Source organism: Stomoxys calcitrans, chromosome 5 (genome assembly GCF_963082655.1).
Source record: "Stomoxys calcitrans chromosome 5, idStoCalc2.1, whole genome shotgun sequence".
In the NCBI taxonomy this organism is placed as follows: Eukaryota; Metazoa; Arthropoda; class Insecta; order Diptera; family Muscidae; genus Stomoxys; species Stomoxys calcitrans.
Window position 1 is genome coordinate 97,809,403 of NC_081556.1, and position 23,977 is coordinate 97,833,379.

The 23,977-nt window shown below is 39.7% G+C and overlaps 1 protein-coding gene across 2 annotated transcripts in view; it reads right to left on the reverse strand.

The window, feature by feature from the left end:
* The window catches only part of LOC106092981 (putative sodium-coupled neutral amino acid transporter 11), a 208,889-nt gene that overhangs the window by 103,936 nt on the left and 80,976 nt on the right, over positions 1 to 23,977 (reverse strand). The window contains exon 2 of one of the 2 annotated variants that reach the window (XM_059370592.1): positions 1,428 to 1,487. The exons of the other annotated variant lie outside the window; for it this stretch is intronic. Within the exon in view, the coding sequence (XP_059226575.1) occupies positions 1,428 to 1,487 (60 nt within the window). The remainder of the gene's footprint in view (positions 1 to 1,427; positions 1,488 to 23,977) is intronic. 2 annotated transcript variants of the gene reach the window in all.

Consider the following 23,977-nt stretch of genomic DNA (forward strand, 5'->3'; position numbering starts at 1 on the left):
TTTTTACCCATTGATATACAGAATGGAGTGTTTTTTCTGTCAAAGAAACGTCTCCTCGTCTTGAAACATCTGGTGATGGGCCTATCCACCTATCTCTGAAAATCACAGGTGCCAATCCCTCTCTTTTTTAGATCACGCAGATTCAACTTTCCTACGTGTTGAGTAAAAGCTACGACAGACAGATATGATTATGATACCTTATTCTCTCAGAGGCTTATTTTTTCCCAACGTGGAGATTTAAACCACCCTGACCACCCTCCCTACCCTCGATATCTAAGAACATGCCAGACTTGCCTCGTAAATCCGTTGCAAACATGACAGGGTAATTTCAGTTATCTTCTTCAAAAGTGTCGGGATGATTTCATCCGGCCCGGATAGTTGAAACCGCAGGAAGATGCGTACCGCTCTACCTTGTCCTAGTATCATACTTGGCGTACAATAATTAACCCATACTTTGTGCACATAGGTGTAGGGGCTAATGGAACCCTCCATTTAAAACTTGAAACTTGAAAAATTACAAATATGTAAGACCTCTGTGGTTTCTATGTTAACTCCACATACGTAGTGCGGATGTTGAAAGTCCTATCGACGAATGAAAAAAGGGGGAGGGCTTTGTATCTATTAACGTTTCTGTTTGAGCCCCACTTGATGTGGATATTGGACAGCCAAATTGGGTAAAACTGGAGGCTTTAAGGTGCCCTTGTAGAAAAATTTGGGGAATTGAAGACTCTCACTCCTCATTTATTACATGCATTGTATACATAATTTAGCTGTCCTAGTAATTGTATATTAAACAACGCCTGAATAAACCACTGCCAAAAAATGTTCCCCAATTTAACAACCATACAACATAAAATTCAATGCGTCCCACACATTTTGGTGAACAGCTTTGATTTTCCTATGAAATATTTAAAAATCGGATTTCTCACGCATAATGCTATCTAAATTCTAATTCACACCAGAAGTTCGTTATCCACAAAATGTTTAAAATATACAAAATTTGCATAGTCCTTAGTCTCCCATAAGCCTAAGTCTAGCATATTCAAGGGAATATTTGTGTGACGCCAAACAGTTTGCAGCTACAACAGAAATGTTTTAATAAGACTTTCATTTGCATAACAACACGTCCACACTCCTGTTTCAAGGCAGCCCATACTGCCATGGATTCACACCATAAACAAATTAAAATCCACAAGAAAACAAAAATGTGCAATATCATTGTGCCGAGGTAGCCAATGGGGGTGGTGGGGCGAACAGAAAGTGTAGGTGTGCAGAGAGAGAGAGAGAGAGAGAGAGAGAGCAATAACTACAAAACAAGTGCAATATAAACAAAGTCATTCAGGTCGACTCTACACAGGAAAGTGCCATGAGGAAAGTGCTAAGGAACGCAGGAGCTGGGCGGGAATAGCCAAAGGACACAACTTTACCTTCATTAAATTGTTAAAGTCATTGAAAGGATAACCCTCAGTTGTTGAAACATCACTTTCCTATAAAAGAGAAATTTTGAAATTATTAAGAAAATGGTAGTTAAAGCGATTGCAAAGTAGTAAAACATTGTTTTCTTTGTGGTAGGTTAAACAATTTAATTAAAAATTCAAATATTAAGAAAATTTTCATAAAAGTAAAACATTTCGACTAAACAAGATACATTTTCAAATGAAATTGTTCCCTAAAAAGAAAAAAATTAAGAAAATTTTCTGTTGTCATAAAACGAAAGATATTTTCAAATAAACCAAAATGAAGAGAAAGTTTTAATGCGAATAAAACAAGTAAAAGCGTCCTTAGTTCGGCCGGACCAAATCTTATATACCCTTCACCATGGATCGCATTTGTCGAGTTCTTTTCCCGGCATCTCTTCTTAGGCAAAAAAGGATATACGAAAAGATTTGCTCTGCTATTAGAGCGATATCAATATATGGTCCGGTTTGGACCACAATTAAATTATATGTTGGAGACCTGTGTAAAATGTCAGCCAATTCGAATAAGAATTGCACCCTTTGGGGGCATAAGAAGTCAAATGGAGAGATCGATTTATATGGGAGCTGTCTCGGGCTATAGACCGATTCAAACCATAATAAACACGTATGGTCATGAGAGAATCTGTAGTACAAAATTTCAGGCAAATCGGATAATAATTGCGACCTCTAGAGGTTCAAGAAGTCAAGACCCAAGATCGGTTTATATGGCGGCTATATCAGGTTATGAACCGATTTGAACCATACTTAGCACAGTTGTTATATATCATAACAAAATACTATGTACAAAATTTCAGTCAAATCGGATAAGAATTGCGCCCTCTAGAGGCTCAAGAAGTCAAAACCCAAGATCGGTTTATATGGCAGCTATATCAGGTTATGAACCGATTTGAACCACACTTGGCACAGTTGTTGTATATTATAACAAAATACTACGTACAAAATTTCAGTCAAATCGGATAAGAATTGCGCCCTCTAGAGGCTCAAGAAGTCAAAACCCAAGATCGGTTTATATGGCAGCTATATCAGGTTATGAACCGATTTGAACCATACCTTAGCACAGTTGTTGGATATCATAACAAAACACATCGTGCAAAATTCCATTCCAATCGGATAAGAATTGCGCCCTCTAGAGGCTCAAGAAGTCAAAACCCAAGATCGGTTTATATGGTAGCTATATCAGGTTATGGACTGATTTGAACCATACTTGGCACAGTTGTTGGATATCATAACAAAACACGTCGTGCAAAATTTCATTCTAATCGGATAAGAATAGCGCACTCTAGAGGCTCAAGAAATCAAGACCCAAGATCGGTTTATATGGAAGCTATCTATATCGATTTGAACCATACTTGGCACTGTTGTTGGATATCATAACAAAATACTACGTACAAAATTTCATTCCAATCGGATAAGAATAGCGCACTCTAGAGGCTCAAGAAGTCAAGACCCAAGATCGGTTTATATGACAGCTATATCAGGTTATGAACCGATTTAAATCATACTTGGCACAGTTGTAGGATATCATAACAAAACACGTCGTGAGAAATTTCATTCCAATCGGATAAGAATAGCGTACTCTAGAGGCTCAAGAAGTCAAGACCCAAGATCGGTTTATATGGCATCTATATCAAAACATGGACCGATATTGCCCATTTACAATACCAACCGATCTACACTAATAAGAAGTATTTGTGCAAAATTTCAAGCAGCTAGCTTTACTCCTTCGGAAGTTAGCGTGCTTTCGACAGACAGACGGACGGACAGATGGACAGACGGACGGACATGGCTAGATCGACATAAAATGTCACGACGATCAAGAATATATATATACTTTATGGGGTCTCAGACGAATATTTCGAGTAGTTACAAACAGAATGACGAAATAAGTAGGGGGGTATACTTATTTCGTCATTCTGTTTGTAACTACTCGAAATATTCGTCTGAGACCCCATAAAGTATATATATATTCTTGATCGTCGTGACATTTTATGTCGATCTAGCCATGTCCGTCCGTCTGTCCATCCTATGGTGGATGGTATAAAAATGAATTTAGTTTTGGCACGCTGTCAGTATAAAGGCAGCAACAGATGCAAGAATCTTCCCAGAAGTATAAGCGACGCGGTAGCTATTTTGGTTCGACTCCCACTAAAGCATTGATGGACACACTAAAACAGTTAAAAAGACCAAACTGTTTTTGTGTATCATCAAACATAAACTAAACGAAATAGCTTTGAAATATCTTTGAAATAGAGGCAGCCGAACGAATCCACACCAGGTTGTTCATACTGTCCGTGGGCTTCTATTTGTTGTTCTATGTCCGCAGGATTTGTGTGCTGACCATCCCTGCATTAAAGGCTTTTGTCCGCCGCTACTGAGGTATCATAATATACAACATCGTCAATGTGAGTCTAATTTCAGACTGGCACTTTAAGCTAACCTACTCGAAGTACATACGGAATTGACTTGTCTTTTTATACCCTCCACCATAGGATTGGGGTATACTAATTTCGTCATTCTGTTTGTAACACCTCGAAATATAAGTCTGAACCCCATAAAGTACATATATTATTGATAGTCATGTCATTTTAAGTCGATCTAGCCATGTCCGTCCGTCTGTCTGTCGAAAGCGCGCTAAGTTTCGAAGGAGTAAAGCTAGCCGCTTGAAATTTTGCACAAATACTTTTTATTAGTGTAGGTCAGTTGGGATTGTAAATGTGGCCCATTCTCGGTCCATGTTTTGATATACAAAACAAATACAAATTTTGCCCATGAACATTCCACTAAGGAACAGGTGCAAACTTCTCACATATCAATGAGTGCAGTCCGAATCAAGTTTTAAGCTCAATGATAAGAGGCCTCCTTTTTATAGCCGAGTTCGAATGGCGTGCCGCAGTGCGACACCTCTTTGGAGAGAAGTTTTATACGGCATAGTACCTCACAAATGTTGCCAGCATTAGGAGGGGAAAACCACCGCTGAATACTTTTTTCTGATGGTCTCGAATTTGAATCCAGGCGTTCAGCGTCATAGGCGGACATGCTAACCTCTGCGCTACGGTGATATAGCTGACATATAAACCGATCTTTGGTCTTGACTTCTTGAGTCTCTAGAGGGCGCAATTCGCGTCGGATTTGACTGAAAATTTGCACGTGGTGTTTCGGTATCACTTCCAACAACTGCGTTAATTATAGTTCAAATCGGTCCATAACCAGATATAGCTGCGATATAAACCGATCTGGGATCTTAACGTCTTGAGCCTCCAGAGGGCGCAATTCTCGTCCGATTTGACTTAAATTTTGCACGAGGTGTTTTGGTATCACTTCCAATAACTGTGCTATGTATTGCGCAAATCGGATCATAACCTGATATAGCTGCCATTTAATCTTGGGTCTTAACTTCTTGAGCCTCTAGGGGGCGCAATTTGGTATCACTTCCAACAACTGCTGTAAGTATGGTTCAAATCGGTCCATGTTTTGATATAGCTGCCATATAAACCAATCTGGGATCTTGACTTCTTGAGCCTCTAGGGGGCACAATTCTCGACCGATTTGACTGAAATTTTGCACGAGGTGTTTTGTTATGACTTCCAATAACCGTGCTAAGCATTGTGCAAATCGGTACATAACCTGATATAGCTGCCATATAAAATGATCTTTGATCTTGACTTCTTGAGCCTCTAGAAGGCGCCATTCTCATCCGATTTGGCAGAAATTTTGTGCAACGGCTTCTCTCATGACCTTCAACATACGTGTCTAATATGTTCTGTATAGATTAATAGCTTGATACAGCTCCCATATAAACCTATCTCCCGATTTTGCTTCTTGAGCCCCTACAAGGCGCAATTCTTATCCGACTGAACTGAAATATTACGCGATGACTTCTACAATGTTCTGCATTCATTTATGGTCCGAATCGGACTATAACTTGATATAGCTCCAATAGCATAAAAGTTCTTACTCAATATTCATTGAGTGCCTAAAAAGAGATACCGCGCATAGAACTCGACAAATGCGATCCATGGTGTCGACGTCGAAGGCAAGCGTTCGTTCGGCCTGCAAACGAAGGAAACTGATTTAGGTTTGTGTATCTCATTGTAGCCGAAGCATTTATCGAACGACAAGCCGAACAAAAACGTAAGATGTCTCATACAAAAATGGATTCATGTACATCGTATCAGTTGTCAACAATGCCAAGCAAATGTCAAAACCTGTTATTTGATAATTTGCTCTCGAGAGAGGATATTTTAGCAAAAATGGAAAGCAAAAAAATTACAAATATATTAAAATTTAAGATATTCATATATATAGGAACTGATTTCGAGCAAACTTCTCAGATAATGTGGTAGTCGTCGAGCAAGGCGTTCTACAACGTTTTGGGAAGATTAGTTAATAAATGCGCTTGCAATGGTTCTAGGAGTGAAAATCGGCCGATATATATTCTGAACAGATTTCTATGAAATGGAAAGAACATTTTTCCCAACTGCTAGTGTCCGATGTTGGCGGCGAAGAGGATACCACAGAGCCAATCCCTGATGATGGTATAGAATGTTTACCTCCTAGTCAGAATGGGGTCCAAGTAGCAGTGACCTGACTAAAGAACAACAAGGCAGAAGGAGCCGACGGCTTACTCGTTGAACTATTTAAGACCGGAGGCGACACGCTGATAAGGCGTATGCAACATTTTATCTTCGCAATCTGGCTAGAAGAACGCATACCCGATGATTGGAACCTCAGCATACTATGTCTTGTACCCAAGAAAGGAGACAAGGCGGAATGTGCCAACTACAGAGGAATGAGTCTCCCTCCCGCATCGCATACAAGATACTCTCGAGTGTACTGTGTGAAAGATTAAAACCTAAAGTCAATGAGATAACTGGGACCTGGTAAATCCACCCTAGACCAGAAATTCACACTACGCCAAGTCCTGAAATTGACCCGAGAAGGACAAATCAACACCTACCATCATCTTGTTGACCAAAAAGCTGCTTTTGATACACCTTTACGTTTAAAGGTATTTCAAGCCATGTCTGAGTTTGGTATCCCTGCAAAATTAATAAGACTCTGCAGAATGACACATGCTGATACGCGATTCTCAGTAGCAATAGGAAAGAATCTCTCGGAATCATTTAATACTAAACGAGGTTTCAGACAAGGAGACAGCCTATCGTGTGATCTGTTTATTATCCTGCTGGAGAAGATTATATGAGATGCAGATGTGAATTGATATGGCACACTAATCACAAGATAACACATGCTACTTGCCTATGCCGACGACATCGACATCATAGGTCAGTCACCGGAAGTAGTAACTGCAGCCTTTGAAAGAATCGAAGGAGAGTCAGTGAAAATGGGTCTGGCAGTAAATGGAGATAAGACGAAATGGATGGTTTCAACTCCCAAAAAGCCTTGCACAACCGAGCAGATAAAGAATATGGAGAAAGTTGGGAACCACAACTATGAGATAGTAAGCAACTTTATCTAACTCGGCATCGCCGTAACCGAAATGAATGACACCAGTTTTGAGATAAAGCGAAGAATAATACTGGTAGACAGATGCTACTTTGGATTAAGTAAGCAGTTTAGAAACAAGGCCATCTCGCGACAGACGAAGACTACGATTTACAAGACACTGATACTACCCGTGCTGTTATATGGTTCTGAAGCATGGGTACTTGTGAAAGCAGATGAGGCAGTGCTTGGAGTATTTGAGAGAAAAATTCTTTGTAAAATATATGGTCCAGTTTGCGTTAACGGACGTTATAGGCGACGTATGAACCACGAGCTGTATGAGCTGTACGACGACGATAGCATAGTTACACGCATCAAAATACAACGGCTGCGTTGGCTAGGTCATGTTATCAGAATGGATGAAAAAGCTCCAGCAAAGAAGTCTTTTGAAGGCAAACACGGTGCTACACGCAAACCGGGAAGACCAAAAGCCCGATGGAAAGATCAAGTTGTGGGAGACACATCGAAACTTGGTGTCAGAGATTTTAGAATGAGCGCAGAAGATCGAGGCGCTTGGAGCGCTATTCTACGTTCGGCTAGTGGAACAAATATTCTGTCATATATAGCCAATTAAAGTAAGTAAGTAAGTAAGATTTCTATGAAATTCACCAGTAATGTCGAGAGTCATAAGAAAATCCATCCCGCCAAATTTCGAAAGAATGGGTTAACAAGTGACCATTTTATTGCATTATTACTGCAAATCGGACGAATATATGTATGGAAGATATATCCAAATCTGAACCGATTTTGAGCAAACTTCTCAGATAATGTGGTAGTCGTCGAGGAAGGCGTTGTACAAAATTTTGGGAAGATTGGTCAATAAATGCGCTTACAATGGCTGTAGGAGTGAAAATCGGTCGATATATATATATAGAGAGAGCTATAACTAATTCTGAACCGATTTCTATGAAATTCACCAATAATGTCGAGGGCCATAAGAAAATCCCTTCTGCCAAATTTCGAGAGAATCGGTTAACAAATGACCTTTTTATTGCATTATTATTGCAAATCGGACGAATATATATATGGGAGCTCTATCCAAATCTGAACCGATTTCAAGCAAACTTCTAAGATATTGTGGTAGTCGTGGAGGAAGGGGTTGTACAAAGTTTTGGGAAGATTGGTCAATAAATGCTCTTGCAATGGCTCTAGGAGTGAAAATCGGGCGGTATATATATATAGAGAGAGCTATGACTAATTCTGAACCGATTTCTATGAAATTAACCAATAATGTCGAGGGTCATGAGAAAATCCCTCCCGACAAGTTTCGAGAGAATCTGTTAACAAATGACCTTTTTATTGCATTATTATTGCAAATCGGACGGATATATATATGGGAGCTATATCCAAATCTGAACCGATTTCGAGCAAATTTCTGAGATAATGTGGTAGTCGTCGAGCAAGGCGTTGTACAAAGTTTTGGTAAGATTGGTCAATAAATACGCTTGCAATGGATCTAGCAGTGAAAATGAGAGCTATATCTTAATCTGAACCGATTTCTATGAAATTCACCAATAATGTCGAGGGTCATGAGAAAATCCCTCCCGCCAAATTTCGAGAGAATCGGTTAACAAATGACCTTTTTATTGCATTATTATTGCAAATCGGACGATCATATATATGGGAGCTATATCCAAATCTGAACCGATTTCAAGCAAACTTCTCAAATATTGTGGTAGTCGTGGAGGAAGGGGTTGTACAAAGTTTTGGGAAGATTGGTCAATAAATGCTCTTGCAATGGCTCTAGGAGTGAAAATCGGGTGGTATATATATAGAGAGAGAGCTATGACTAATTCTGAACCGATTTCTATGAAATTAACCAATAATGTCGAGGGTCATGAGAAAATCCCGATTCGAGAGAATCGGTCAACAAGTGACCATTTTATCGTATTATTATTGCCAATCGGACGATCATATATATGGGAGCTACTTCAAAATCTGAACCGATTTTTTCCAATTTTAATAGGCTTCGTCACTAGGCCGAAAAACATGCCTGTACCAAATTTGAAGACGATCGGATGAAAATGGCGACCTGTAGCTTGTACACAAATTAAAATGGACAGACAGACGGACAGACAGACAGACGGACGGACAGACAGACGGACAGACAGACGGACATAGCTAAATTGAACCAGAAAGTGATTCTGAGTCGATCGTTATACTTATCCATGGGTCTATCGCTCTTCCCTTTGGGTGTTACAAACAAATTCACTAAGTTATTAGACCCTGTACCACATTAGTGGTGTAGGCTATAATTACAACTGAAATGTTTTTTGTTAAATTTTGTGTTTTACTAAGTTGCTGTTCGACCACTGTACAAAGGCCTATACTGTCATAAACTTATAAATTTTAATGATGTGTAGTTTATTCGCATTTGGATTTTGTGGGTTATGGGTGGCATTTTTAATGTTTGGCTCAAACGATGGTAAATCAACAAATTTCACAAACATAATTCCATTAAATGGCATTTCTTGAAGGGTTTGTTCTGCTCCGTTGCTCGGTTGGTTATTTGGCAAAAGCCATATTCTCCCCATAAATCCATAAAATATCCACAACAACCATAATCGTCTTGGGAAATATAAGATTTTGTTTGTCGCTCGCAAACAGTTTTTGTGCCAAAGGGGCCTTACCCGTGGGAGCGGCCAAAATTCTTTGATGAATTTCGTATAATTTCTCAACACATTTCTTTATACAAATACAAACACAGAGAAAGGAGCAAATAAAGCTAAAATTTCCACAAATTAAAACCGTTTAATTCCATTAGGCTTTCAAGCAAGAAGTTTTGTGTGAATGATACCATTTTGGGTGAGGCAGATGTACATTAGGGTAGATGTAAGATTGGAGAAAACCTCCATATAGGATTTTTATGATTACTACAAAGGAAATACACAGAGGAAAATCTTGTAAGATGACTGTTATAGGCCATACTATTGAACAAATATTCCAGATAATGAAAAACAATAGAAATACACCAAAGTGCGTTTGGTATACACCACCATGGGTTCTATTTATAATTTTAAAATTAGATTTGTTTGCCGAATTTCAGGCAAACAAGTAAAAGCGTGCTAAGTTTGGCCGGACTGCATTTTATACACCCTCCCATGGATCGCATTTGTCAAGATATTTGCAAAGTTTCTCTTTATAGGCAGTTAAACAACAAAACAATTAGAATTGTTTCCCGTATGTGCTCAAGAAGTTAAATCGTGAAATAGGATGTGTTGGAGGTCTTAGTTAAAGTCAAGTCAGACCTATAATGCCATATGGTGTTGTGGTCTGGTGGACGGCGCTGCAAATGTCCACCTATTGCTCAATACTGAACCGGATCCAAAGGATCACAGCCGCACTGAGGACGATCCCATCTGATGCACTCAATTTAATGCTACACCTAATGCCTCTGGAGATTGTGGCTAGACAAATTGCAGCGACCACTGTCGTGAGGTTAAAGAAGCTTTCATGTTGCGGCTACGGACACTGTGTTATGCTTGATACAATATTCGATGTTCCAGTCATTGTAGATTACACCCTCCCTAAGCCGCTTTTTGATAAAAAAATACTGCACCACTATTACTGATAGAACCAATTGGATCTACGATATCCCTGGTAACAGAAGTTACATAGACTTCTATACAGATGGTTCCAAACTAAACTACCAGATGGGCTACGGGATGTACTCTAAAGATCTAGAACTGGTCATATCGAAAAGGTTACCAGACCACTGCAGTGTGTATCAAGCGGAGAAAGTGGTGGAATTGCAAAGATATATTTTCAGACAGCCATTAAATCCTTGGAGAACGTATTTCTGAACACAAAAACCACCGTCTACTATCGCAGATCTCTCAACGAGATGGCTGAACAGTTCAAAATTCACCTGTTCTAGGTGCCGGGCGACACAGATATCCCAGGGAATTGTAAAGCGGACGAGCATGCGAGACTAGGAACTACCCAACAGATCCCAGAGATACTGAAAACTGTGGATATGCCTCTAGCGACATGTAAGCTAAGTTTTCAGGACCAGGCCTGAAAGACAACGAATGATAGATGGACACAAAGAGGGGGCTGCGAGCATCCCACAACTATGTGGCCTAATCTTGACTAGAAGAGGTCTTCCGCCGTGCTTTCATTGGTTAGAACAGATGTCTCAGCCACTGTGTCCGTCACTGTCTAATCGGAAAAAATGCTGACAGACTCAAGGTTGCCAGCAACGACTTTTGCAGAAGCTGTAAGGACATCGAAGAAGAAGAGACTATAGAACACCTTCTGAGTGTGTGTCCCGCATTAGCAGTCAGAAGGAGTTCCACTTTAGGTTCTCATTTCTTTGAGAACCTGTCTGATTTAGCGGATGTGAAGATTCGCAAGTTGGTGGGCTTTGTAAAGCGATCTGGATAGTTCAATAGTAGGAATTAGAAGGCATCTTCCTTCTTCTGTTCCTGTGGTATCACAATAGACGAAAACGTCTAAATGCATCAACCGCTTGTTTATGTGTTGTAAAACGTTTACCCCGCATTTTGTTCCACTAATACCCAAGGGTGTCTATATCTCACGATAGGTCACATGAAGATCTTGCAATATCAGTTGGAGCACAGCATCAATGGTTTATGGAACAACAACGGTCTAGGATGATCTTCAAAAATTCGTCTTGGAGTGAATTCAACATACCATTGATAAACAGTGGTCTTTGATGGAGCTTCATTGCCAAAAATTTAATTATTCAATGCGATGGACAGTTGTTGAGTTAGTCCACGTCAAATGTTGTAAAATATAATCGCATGAACATGTTCACAATTTTATTAAATTTTTTTGGGCGAGATTAATCTTTTAAGTTACTGTAAACAACACAAATAGCGCTCGTATATCAAAAAGTTCTGAGTATGTATAACCTCAAATATGTCAAGCATTACGATGTCAATTGGCATATTGCAACACGGGGGTTGTCCAATCCCGAAATATTAAAGGCAACCCTCGTATTTTGTAGCGTCTGTGGTGGATATTTGTTTGTTCCCTCTATACTCAAAAACGGCTGAACCGATTTTTATACCCACCTCCATAGGATGGGGGTTTACTAGTCACTCCGTTTCTATTACCTGTAAATAATCGTTTATTCTACATACCAAACTTCTGTCAAACCAGCAAAAATTAAAGCTTCTAGGAACCGAACAAGTTTGATCGAGAGACCGGTTTGCATGGGAGCAATATCAGGTTATAGACTGATTTTGACCGCATTTGGCACAGTTGTTGGAAGTCATAACAAAATACGTCATGCAAAATGTCAGCCAAATCGGATAGGAATTGCGCCCTATAGAAGCTCAAGAAGTCAAAATCCCAGACCGGTTTCTATGGCAGCTATATCAGGTTATGGACCAATTTGAACCATATTTGGCACAACTATTGGAAGTCATAATGAAATACGTCATGCAAAATTGCAGCCAAATCGGATAGGAATTGCGCTCTCTAGGAGCTCAAAAAGTCAAGTCCCCAGATCGGTTTATATGGCAGCTATATCAGGTTATGGACCGATTTTAACCAAACATGATTATTGGATATCATAATAAAACACGTCGTGCAAAATTTCAGCCAAATAGGATAAGAATTGCGTTCTCTAGAGGCTCAAGAAGTCAAGACCCAAAATCGGTTTATATGGCAGCTATATGAAAACATGGACCGATATGGCCCATTTACAATCCAAATCGGCCTACACAAATAAGAAGTATTTGTACAAAATTTCAAGCGGCTAGCTTTACTCCTTCGAAAGTTAGCGGGCTTTCAACAGACAGACGGACGGACGGACATAGATCGACATAAAATGTGACGACGATCAAGAGTATATATACTTGATGGGGTCTCAGACGAATATTTCGAATAGTTACAAACAGAATGACGAAATTAGTATACCCCCATCCTATTGTGGAGGGTATAAAAAATCGATTTAGATTTGGATATGAGTCCTATGCAAACGTTTGTACGTCTTAGACAAAGATTACGAAATTTTGCACACATAATTCGCCCAAATGGAACTTATAGGATATGTGTGGTGTATTATATTGCCTGCACCGCACGACTTTTGCCCTTCTTCGCTAGTTTGTTCTATATTTGACTTCTTGAATCCCGGTCGAAATTTTATACGATGACTTCTTAATAACTCGAATTGACCATACACACCGATCTCCCAACTGAAGCTCCATTGGTCATAAAAATCATATTTATTAACCGATTTCGCAGAAATTTCGAACGATTGTATTGTAGTATACACCAGCAGTTTATCCCGAATGTGGTGTAGTTTGGAGCATATTTAGATGGCATATAGACCGATCCCCTGATTTAAGGTTTTGGACTCACAATACCCCATTTTATACCCAGCACCATAGGATAGGGGTATACTAGTCTAGTCATTCCGTTTGTAACACCTCGATATATTGATCTAGGACCCCATAAAGTACAATATATATATTATTGATCGTCATGACATTTTGAGTTGATTTAGCCATGTCCGTCCGTCTGTCGAAATCACGATGGCGGTTGAACGCGTAAAACTAACCGCTTGAAATTTTGCACAGAAACTTAGTATTAAAGTAGATCATTGGGGATTGCAAATGGCCAATATCGGTTCAGATTTGGACATAGTCCCCATATAAACCGATCTCCCGATTTCACTTCTTGAACAAATAAATTTTCATTTGATTTGGTTGAAATTTTGCACATAGTATTCTGCTATGACTTCCAACAACTGTGCTAAGTACAGTTCAAATCGGTCTATATCCTGATATAGCTCCCGTAAAAACCGATCTCCCGATTAGACTTTTGAGTCCCTGCAAGCCGCAAATTTTGTCCAAGTTGGCTGAAATTTGCTCATAGTGTTCTGTTATGACTTCCAACAACTGAGCCAAGTACTGTCCAAATCGGTCTATAACCAAATATAGCTCCCATATTTTAGCAGAATCCATGGTGATGGGTTCCCAAGATTCGGCCCGGCCGAACTTAGCACGCATTTAGTTGTTATTAGATGATTCGGCTAGAATTTGGAACAGTGTTGAGTATGCTTTAGATCGGACTATGTTTAGAAGAGCTGCCATATAGGTAGCAGAGCTGCCATATTGAAGGTCCTTCAGCCATTCAAGATATACCTTTTTCCCGATTTTGTTAAAATTTGTTACGGTATTATATTGGGTTGCCTAAAAAGTTATTGCGGATTTTTTAAAAGAAAGTAAATGCATTTTTAATAAAACTTAGAATGAACTTTAACCAAATAAACTTTTTTTACACTTTTTTTCTAAAGCAAGCTAAAAGTAACAGCTGATAACTGACAGAAGAAAGAATGCAATTACAGAGTCACAAGCTGTGAAAAAATTTGTCAACGCCGACTGTATGAAAAATCCGCAATTACTTTTTGGGCAATCCAATATAAGACCCTAAAATATGGTAAAATCGAACCTAATTACGGTATAACTATCTACCGAACTCACTACATAGGGTCTTGAACCTATCGACAGCTTCTTTTATTACCAAATTTCGAAATTCGGAACAGGACGTTGTGCAAAACTTATTGACATCAGTGCAAGATATGGCCCAGATCGTACCACATTTGAATAGCTGCCATATAAATAATTCCCCGAATAAACTTCCTTAGCTTATGAATGGTTTTTTTTCCAGAATTTTAACGAAATTTAGTTGATATATGTATCAAAGGTGAGGTCACCGTATCGCAGAGGTTAGCATGTTCGGTTATGACCCTGTACACCTGGGTTCTAATCATGGCAAGAATGTCAGAATAAATTCTCAGAGATGGTTACCCACTTCTAGTGCTGGCGACATTTGTAAGGTACTATGCCATGTAAAAATTCCTCCCCAAACAGGTGTCGTACTGCGACACTCCATTCGGACTCGGTTACATTGGGTTGCCCAAAAAGTAATTGCGGAATTTTTAAAAGAAAGTAAATGCATTTTCAATAAAACTTAGAATGAACTTTAATCAAATATACTTTTTTTACATTTTTTTCTAAAGCAAACTAAAAGTAACAGCTGATAACTGACAGAAGAAAGAATGCAATTACAGAGTCACAAGCTGTGAAAAAATTTGTCAATGCCGACTATATGAAAAAAAAATCCGAAATTACTTTTTGGGCAACCAATAAATAGGAGGTCCCCTATCATTGAGCTTAAAAACTTGAACACTCATTGATGTGTGAGTAATTTACCACTGTTCCTTCACGGGATATTCATGGGCAAATTTTGGAAAATATGCATATACAGTGGCACAGAAAAGTCTACATACTCTACTGAAAAACACATTTTACAAAACGAGTTTTTTTGAGCGAAAAAGTTTTCTGCTTAAATTGTTCTAGTTTAAATTTGTATGGAAAAATCTTATCCTAACTATGTTACAGTCAGTTTTTACGTAATAATTATTTATGAAAAGGTATGAAGACATATCTGCAGCACTGTATATCCTTGGAGGTGGGTATCTTAAGTTCTTAAAGCCATTTTACTTGTTTTTCTTTTTTCAGTTCAGAATCTTCACTAATTCTTGTCAGTTATAAATTGTCAACAATTTCCACTTCAATGCCCGCAGGGGCAGCAAATCAATGCAACGCAAAAACGATTGTAGCAAATTATCCACTTGACTGGTTTTCCTTGAACAGTCCATCATTTAATTTTATTTTTTATTTTTCCCCCGATGAAGGCCATTATTCACACATATTGGCTGTCAAATTTCATCATAAACAGCAAATAAAAGACCTCCGACGTACAAGTGGCGACAACTGGATACCATTAAAAATGTACGCCAAACTTTTGCGCCCACATACACAGACGAAGACTTAAATATTATTCGCATGTACCGAATCAACTGTTCTCGCTAGCAACATTGTAAAATTATCGTTTCCAAGAATTCACCATGACCAGTGGGTCAAAAAAAAAAAGGAAAGCAATCGCATGCTATGACATGGCAGCTGAGAAGACTCTAAAAGAAATGACAGCGTGTAGTATGTCTTCCAATTTCCAATTTCTTTTTGCACACTGCCGAAAATTGCTTCTGGCTTTCCATTTGGTTGCTTTACTTTTCTACTTCTGCTTTTCTTTGTATTTAACCAGGACAACAACGACATTTCAGATCGCCGAATCGAAAATAAACATTCGCAAATTAAAAGAAAATTCCATTAAAACTCACTTCAGCCAGTAACAGTCATTATTGTCTTTTTTTGTCTTATGTGCCAGTGGTTGAAGTGAAGAAGTAGCAAAAGCGACTGGAGAAAGCTCATGGGCAATGTCCGTGTGATTCTATGGCTTTCCCGTATGGTTGTGAAATTGTCAATAAATGTGCCTTTAATGAAGCAGATAAGAGCGAGCAAAAGCCATTAAACGCTTAATGACAGAAATAAGCGCTGTACGAGATAAAATTATAAGAACCCCATGATCCAAAAGACATAATGGCCCGTAAACTGACTTGTTGGGAGTAATCATTGACAGCAACATAAATGAAAATGGGCATATAGATTTGGAAGAACTTCACCATAGGCAATACTCTTATCAAAGGGCTTAAAAGGGCAAAAGAAGTAAAAGCTTGCTTAGTTCGGCAGGGGCGAATCTTATATACCCTCCACCATGGATTGCATTTGTCAAGTTCTTTGAATGACGTTTTCAAAGACACCACCTACAAAATTTCAGGCAAAACGAGTAATAATTGCGCCCTCTAGAGCCTGAAAAAATCAAACTCGGAAGTAGGGTTATGTGGCAGCTATATCAGGTTATATACCCATTTAGACCATACTTGGAACAGTTGTTGGAAGTCATACCAAAACGACATATGCAAAATTTCAACCGTATTGGACAAGAAATGCGGCCTCTGGAAGCCCCAGGAGTCTAATCGGGAGATTCGTTTATATGGCGGCTATATCAGGATATGGACTGATTTAGACCATACTTGACACCGTTGTTGGAAATAAAAATGAAATTCATCTTGCAAAATTGCGGCCAAATCGGATAAGAATTCCGACCTCTAGAAGCTCAAGAAGACTAATCGGGAGATCGGTTTATATGGCAGCTATAACAGGTTACCAACCGATTTCAACCATTCTTAGCACAGCTGTTGGAAGTCATAACGAAACACGTTATGCAAAATTTCAGCCAAATCCGATAGGAATTACGCCCTCTAGAGGCTCAAGAAGTCTAATCGGAAGATCGGTTTATATGACAGCTATATCAGTTTATAAACTGATTTAGACTATACCTGGCACAATTGTTGGGAGTCATACCGGAACACTTCATGAAAAATTTCAGCCAAATCTGATAAAAATTGCGCCCTCTGGAAGCTCAAGACCCAAGATCGGTCATGCCAAATTTCAACCAAATCCGATAGTAATTACGCCCTCTAGAGGCTCAAGAAGTCGAATCGGGAGATCGGTTTATATGACAGCTATAACAGGTTACCAACCGATTTCAACCATACTTAGCACAGTTGTTGGAAGTCATAACGAAACACGTCATGCAAAATTTCAGCGAAATCGAATAAGAATTGCGCCCTCCAGAAGCTCTATAAGTCAAGACCCAAGATCGGTTCATATGGCAGCTATATCAGATTATCAAACAATTTAGACCATACTGGGTACAGTTTGCATCAGTAAGCTCGTAGTCCTGTGTGTCCCGTTATGATATCGAAAGCTATACTGACATCCTTCTTACTTCTGTTCAGTAGTAGACTCGTCTTCTCACGATCTGGATCCACCTACGAGCTCCTAGAGAGAAAACGACCGCTGTTCCGTCCATTATATTAACATAATAGACTACGGCGCGGCAAAGAAAACATGGTATTAGCAGCACCAGATTTCAACATAAAAAATCACTAAGCCACATGGTTGTTCCCAGATCAAAAATCAAATTGCTCACGTTGTAATAAAGGGTGATTTTTTTGAGGTTAGGATTTTCATGCATTAGTATTTGACAGATCACGTGGGATTTCAGACATGGTGTCAAAGAGAAAGATGCTCAGTATGCTTTGACATTTCATCATGAATAGACTTACTAACGAGCAACGCTTGCAAATCATTGAATTTTATTACCAAAATCAGTGTTCGGTTCGAAATGTGTTCATTCACCGTAACGTTGCGTCCAACAGCATCTTTGAAAAAATACGGTCCAATGATTCCACCAGCGTACAAACCACACCAAACAGTGCATTTTTCGGGATGCATGGGCAGTTCTTGAACGGCTTCTGGTTGCTCTTCACTCCAAATGCGGCAATTTTGCTTATTTACGTAGCCATTCAACCAGAAATGAGCCTCATCGCTGAACAAAATTTGTCAAAATTTGAACACATTTCGAACCGAACACTGATTTTGGTAATAAAATTCAATGATTTGCAAGCGTTGCTCGTTAGTAAGTCTATTCATGATGAAATGTCAAAGCATACTGAGCATCTTTCTCTTTGACACCATGTCTGAAATCCCACGTGATCTGTCAAATACTAATGCATAAAAATCCTAACCTCAAAAAAATCACCCTTTAGATGGAAGGCATTCATCCAGCGTGTTAGATGTACGATCGATACGAGGAGCGAACATAGATTCGAATCATAACCTTGTGGCAGGAAAGGTTCGCACTGTGTGAACATGGCGCGAAAAGTACGATCTGACTCTGCACGGAAGCTGGGCATTGAAAAGCTTCAAACACAACAGACGGCAGCGGCTTACCCACTCGACTGACCCAACTGCATGGTGAACGCACTCATTGTCCCGATCTTATAATGGCGGAGTGGCAAACCATTGCTCATTTCATGGAAAATGCTGCGAAATCCGTATTTGGCTGCCAGAAACCTCTTCCCACAAACCCCATGGTACGACCAAGAGTGTCGATATGCAAGTAAGCTGCATAGAGAGCAACCCTGCGATCAGTAGCATCGAGCCATATAAAGGAGATGTATAAGGAGAAGAAGAGAGAGCTGAAAGGAATGGAAAGACGTGAGTGTGAGCGAATAGAGAAGTACTAATCAGAATGAAGTCTGAAAATTTTACCAAAGAATCAAACATTCAACCGATGGCTTTGGTGCGGGCACATCAAAGACAAAGAAGGAAATTTGGTAACTGATACAGATAGTGAGCGGAGGATATGGAAATAACATTTTTCCTAGCTGCTAGCGTCCAACGATGGTGGCGAAGAGTATGAACCAATTCCTTCTGATGGAATAGAATGTTTACCACCTCAAAATAAGGTCCAGGTAGCAGTGACCCGACTGAAGAACAACAAGGCAACAAGAACCGATGGGTTGCTCGCTAAACTATTTGAGATCGGAAGCGACACACTGATAAGGCGTATACATCTGCTTGATCTGGCTAGAAGAAAGCTTGCCCGATGATTGGAATTTCAGCATAATATGTCCACTACACAAGAAGAAATGAGCCAACTACAGAAGAAAAAATCTCCACCACATCGCTTACAAAATACTCTGGACGTACTATGTGAAAGATTAAAATATAAAGTCAAGTCGATATTTGGCACCTGTTAATGCCGCCTTAGACTTGGCAAATCCACCATAGACCAGATATTCATACTTCGCCAAATCCTGGAAAGGACCCGAGAAGAACAGGTCAACACTTGCCATCTCTTCGTTGACTACAAAGCCGCTTTCGACAGCCCTATACGCTCAAAAGTATTTCAAGTCAAATCTGATCTTGGTATCCCTACAAAAATATTAAGAATCTCTTCGAACCATTCAATACCATATGAGGTTTCAGAGAGGGAGACAGCTTTTATATCCTGTTGGAGAAGATTATACGAATAGCACAATACTCACAAGAGAACAGATGGTACTGGCCTATGGCAACGACATCGTGGGTCGGTCAACGGAAGTAGTAACTGCAAATAAAAATTTTGCCCATAAACATTCCACTAAGGAACAGGGGCAAACTTCTCACATATCAATAAGTGCAGTCCAATTCAAGTTTAAGCTCAATGATAAGGGGCCACCTTTTTATAGCCGCAGTGCGACACCTCTTTGGAAAGAAGTTGAACAAGGCATAGTATCTCACAAATGTTGCCAGCATTAGGAGGGGAACATCACCGCTAAACATGTTTTCTGATGGTTTCGCCAGGCTTCGAACCCAGGCGTTCAGCGTTATAGGCGCTACGGTGACCTCCGTGGGCCTGGCAGTAAATGGAGATAAGACTAAATGGCAAGTACACCCAAGCAGATAAAGAAAATTGGGAAAGTTGGGAACCCCAACTTTGAGATGGTTAGGTTAGTCAAGCTTGAAAAGAGGTTGCGGACATTAGTCTGCCCCATGCCACTATGGACATACACCTAAGCCAGTAATCGGCATGTTGTGAGCTCTAAATGCTAAAAAAGTAACGTCGAAAAAGAAACTTTAAGTTAAGAATTCCGTTCTACTTTCAAAATCCTTAGATGTTTTCCATGCCACGCCCCTAAGTTGGTTTATGTTTGGTATTGCGTCCCCAACCAAGTGCCGGTGAAAGCCGGACAATGACATAGGAAATGCTCCAACGCATCATCATCTTACCCGCATGCCCTATACATGCTATCACTTGCCGCACCGATTTTGCATCAGTAAGCTCGTAGTCCTATGTGTCCCCTTATGATATCGAAAGCTTTATTGACCTCCTTCTTCCTTCCTTTCAGTAATAGCCTCGACTTCTCACGATCTGAATCCCCCCATAGGATTTTCGCCGTCCTACCGACCGTTTCGCTGTTCCACAATGTTGCGTGCGCATTCGTCGCCCACTCCCTTAACTCAGGTTGCATTGACCTGAAAGGTTTCGGGTTAACCAGGTTTATTGACGGCAGTTCTTTGTCATTCACTGCCAAATCTCCGCCTGCAGTACCGAAGTATGGTCCGCCAGTCTAAAACAGATCTCAATCCCTGAGTTCTCAATGTAGACCCCCAGGCCCACTCTGTACTCTAGCTTTGATTCATCCGTGTAACATGATCTTCCAGATGGCAATACTAGGGTTTCGTCAATCCAAGACTGTGGCGCTGGCAGCAGTGCCACGCACTCGACCTCAAGTTTCATCTTAGGTATCGGATCGGAAACCTTTTCCCTTACTTCCAGGTTTCCTATCGTCGCCTGGATTATACCGCGATGGTATGACCTGCTCCCATCCTCAATCCATTCTCCCATCGACATGAGTCTCATAGCCTGACCTTGTCAGATATCGAAATCGTCTTATTGTGGAAACGTGGAGCGTCAAATTGGTCCACCCTCACCTTCCTCGTGAACTGGCAGATTTCAGTCTTTTCTGGGTAAACTTTGAGACCCTTAGGTCTAATCGTGTTTCATCTGGAAGACACCAGTCGTGTGTCATCTGCAAGACACTTTCGACCCTTCTGCATAGCTGGATCGGATCCTTACCTTAGAATTATTATAGCATAGTCAGCATCCGTAAGAGGTCATTTATGGTGGTCAACCATAGGAGTGGCGATAAAATGCCTCCCTGTGGCGTGGCTTGTGCCACTTTCTCCCTTAACGAAGAAGTATTTTTTATACCCACCACCCAAGGATGGGGGTATATTCATTTTGTCATTCTATTTGTAACACATCGAAATATCAATTTGCGATCCTATCAAGTAAAAATCTAAGCTAGCCATGTCCGTCCATCCGTCTGTCCGCCCGTCCGTCTATCCTTCCGTGTATACGTTCGTCCGTCTTTTGAAATCACGCAACAGTCTTTAAAAATAGAGATATTGAGCTGAAACTCTGCACAGATCCTTTTCTTGTCCATAGGAAGGTTAAGTTCGTAGATGGCCTATATCGGATATCTTGATATAGCCCCATATAGACCGATCCGCTGATTTAAAGCCTTGGGCCCATAAAAGCCACATTTATTATCCGATTTAGCTGAAATTTGGGACAGTGAGTTGTGATAGGTCCTTCGACATCCTTCTTCAATTTGGTCCAGATCGGTCCAGATTTGGATATAGCTGCCATATAGACAGATCTCTCGATTTAAGGTCTTGGGCCCATAAAAGGCGCATTTATTGTCAGATTTTGCCGAAATGTGGCACAGTGTATTGTTTTAGGCTCTTCGACATCTTTCTTCAATTTGGCCTAGATCGGTTCATATTTGGATTAGCTGCCATATAAACCGATCTCTCGATTTATGGTCTTGGGCCCTTAAAAGGGGAATTTAATGTTCGATTTTGCCGAAATTTGGGACAGTGAGTTGTATTATGCTCCCCGACTTCTTTCTGCAATTGGGCCCAGATCGGTTCAGATTTGGATATAGCTGCCATATAGACCGATCTCTTGATTTATGGTCTTGGGCCCCTAAAAGGGGAATTTATTGTTCGATTTTGCCGAAATTTGGGACAGTGAGTTGTATTATGCTCCTCGACTTCTTTCTGCAATTTGGCCCAGATCGGTTCAGATTTGGATATAGCTGTCATATAGACCGATATCTCGATTTAAGGTCTTTGTTCCATAAGAAATTTTGGACAGTGAGTTGTGTTAGGGCCTTCGACAGCCCTCTTCAATTTGGTCCAGATCGGTCCAGATTTGGATATAGCTGACATATAGACTGATCTATCGAGTAAAGGTTTTAAGCCCATAAAGGGCGCATTTATTGTTCGATTTCGCTGAAATTTAAAAAGTGAGTTGTGTTAGGCCTCTCGGCATCCCTTTACAATTTGGGTCAGATCGGTTCATATATGGATATAGCTGCCATATAGACCGATCTCTTGATTTAAGGTTTTGGGCCCATACAAGTCACATTTATTGTCCGATTTCGCCAAAATTCGGGACAGTGAGTTGTGTTAATCTCTTCGACATATTCCTGTAATTTGGCTCAGATCGGTTCAGATTTGAATATAGCTTCTATATAGACCGATCTCCCGATTTAAGGTCTTGGGCCCATAAAAAGCGCATTTAGAATCCGATTTCGCCGAAATTTGGAATAGTGAGCTATGTTAGGCCCTTCGACAACTCTCTCTTCAATTTGGCACAAATCGGACCAGATTTGAATATTGCTGCCAAGTAGACCAACCTCTGGATTTAAAGACTTGGCCCTATAAAAGGCACATTTATAACACGATTTCGCTGAAATTTGACACAGTGACGTATGTTAGGATTTTCGACATCTGTGTGCTTCGTATATGCTTCAGTTCGGTTTATTTTTGGATATAGCTACCAAAAAGGCCAATATTTTGTCCTACAATTCCAGACTAGCTACTATGGGGCCATAAGTTTTGAATTTTTCACCGGATTATAACGAAAGATGGTTTACATATATACCCGAGGTGGTGGGTATCCAAAGTTCAGGCCGGTCGATTTTAACGCCTTTTTACTTGTTGACTATTTTATTTCTGGAACCTAATTGGCCTTCGGTGAATTTATCTACTTCTACCTCTACATAGAATCTTAATCAAGTAACCTTCAGGTGTTTTGTTTCATTTATCTTTACGCACATTTCTAAGGCATGACTCCCATGGTTTCTCTCAATACAACAAAGGATGAAATATACGAAGATAAATAAAGAACGCAATATCAACAACCATTTCAATTTTGTTTTAATGTAAAAACAATTATTAAAATTGAGCTAACAACAGATGTTTTAATTGGAAAATATGAAGAAAAACAATTAAATTCAAAATTTAATTCACTCACGAACTGTACCACAAACTTTTTTCAGGGTATAACAGCAGCAACATGCTTTCCTTGCCAACCTTCAGAAACAATTATAGTTGCAAAGACGCACACACACAAAAAAGGCATACAAAATAAAAAAATACTCAGAGGTGGAAGTTGAGTTATGTTGGGCCTTGAAAAAGGACTAATAAAGCTGAAGAAGAAATTGATTGAAGAAAGAATTGAACATAGAGATGTTTTTTACATTAAGACCAAAAACTTGAACATAATTTTGTTTAATAGGATCGGAATATACTAACTACGTTATTTCGTTTGCAATAGCTCGATATGTTGCCTTGGCCAAACCCTTATTAACTATATAAATATACACATGTGGACAAAAAAATAAGCGCAAGTATTTTTTAATCTAA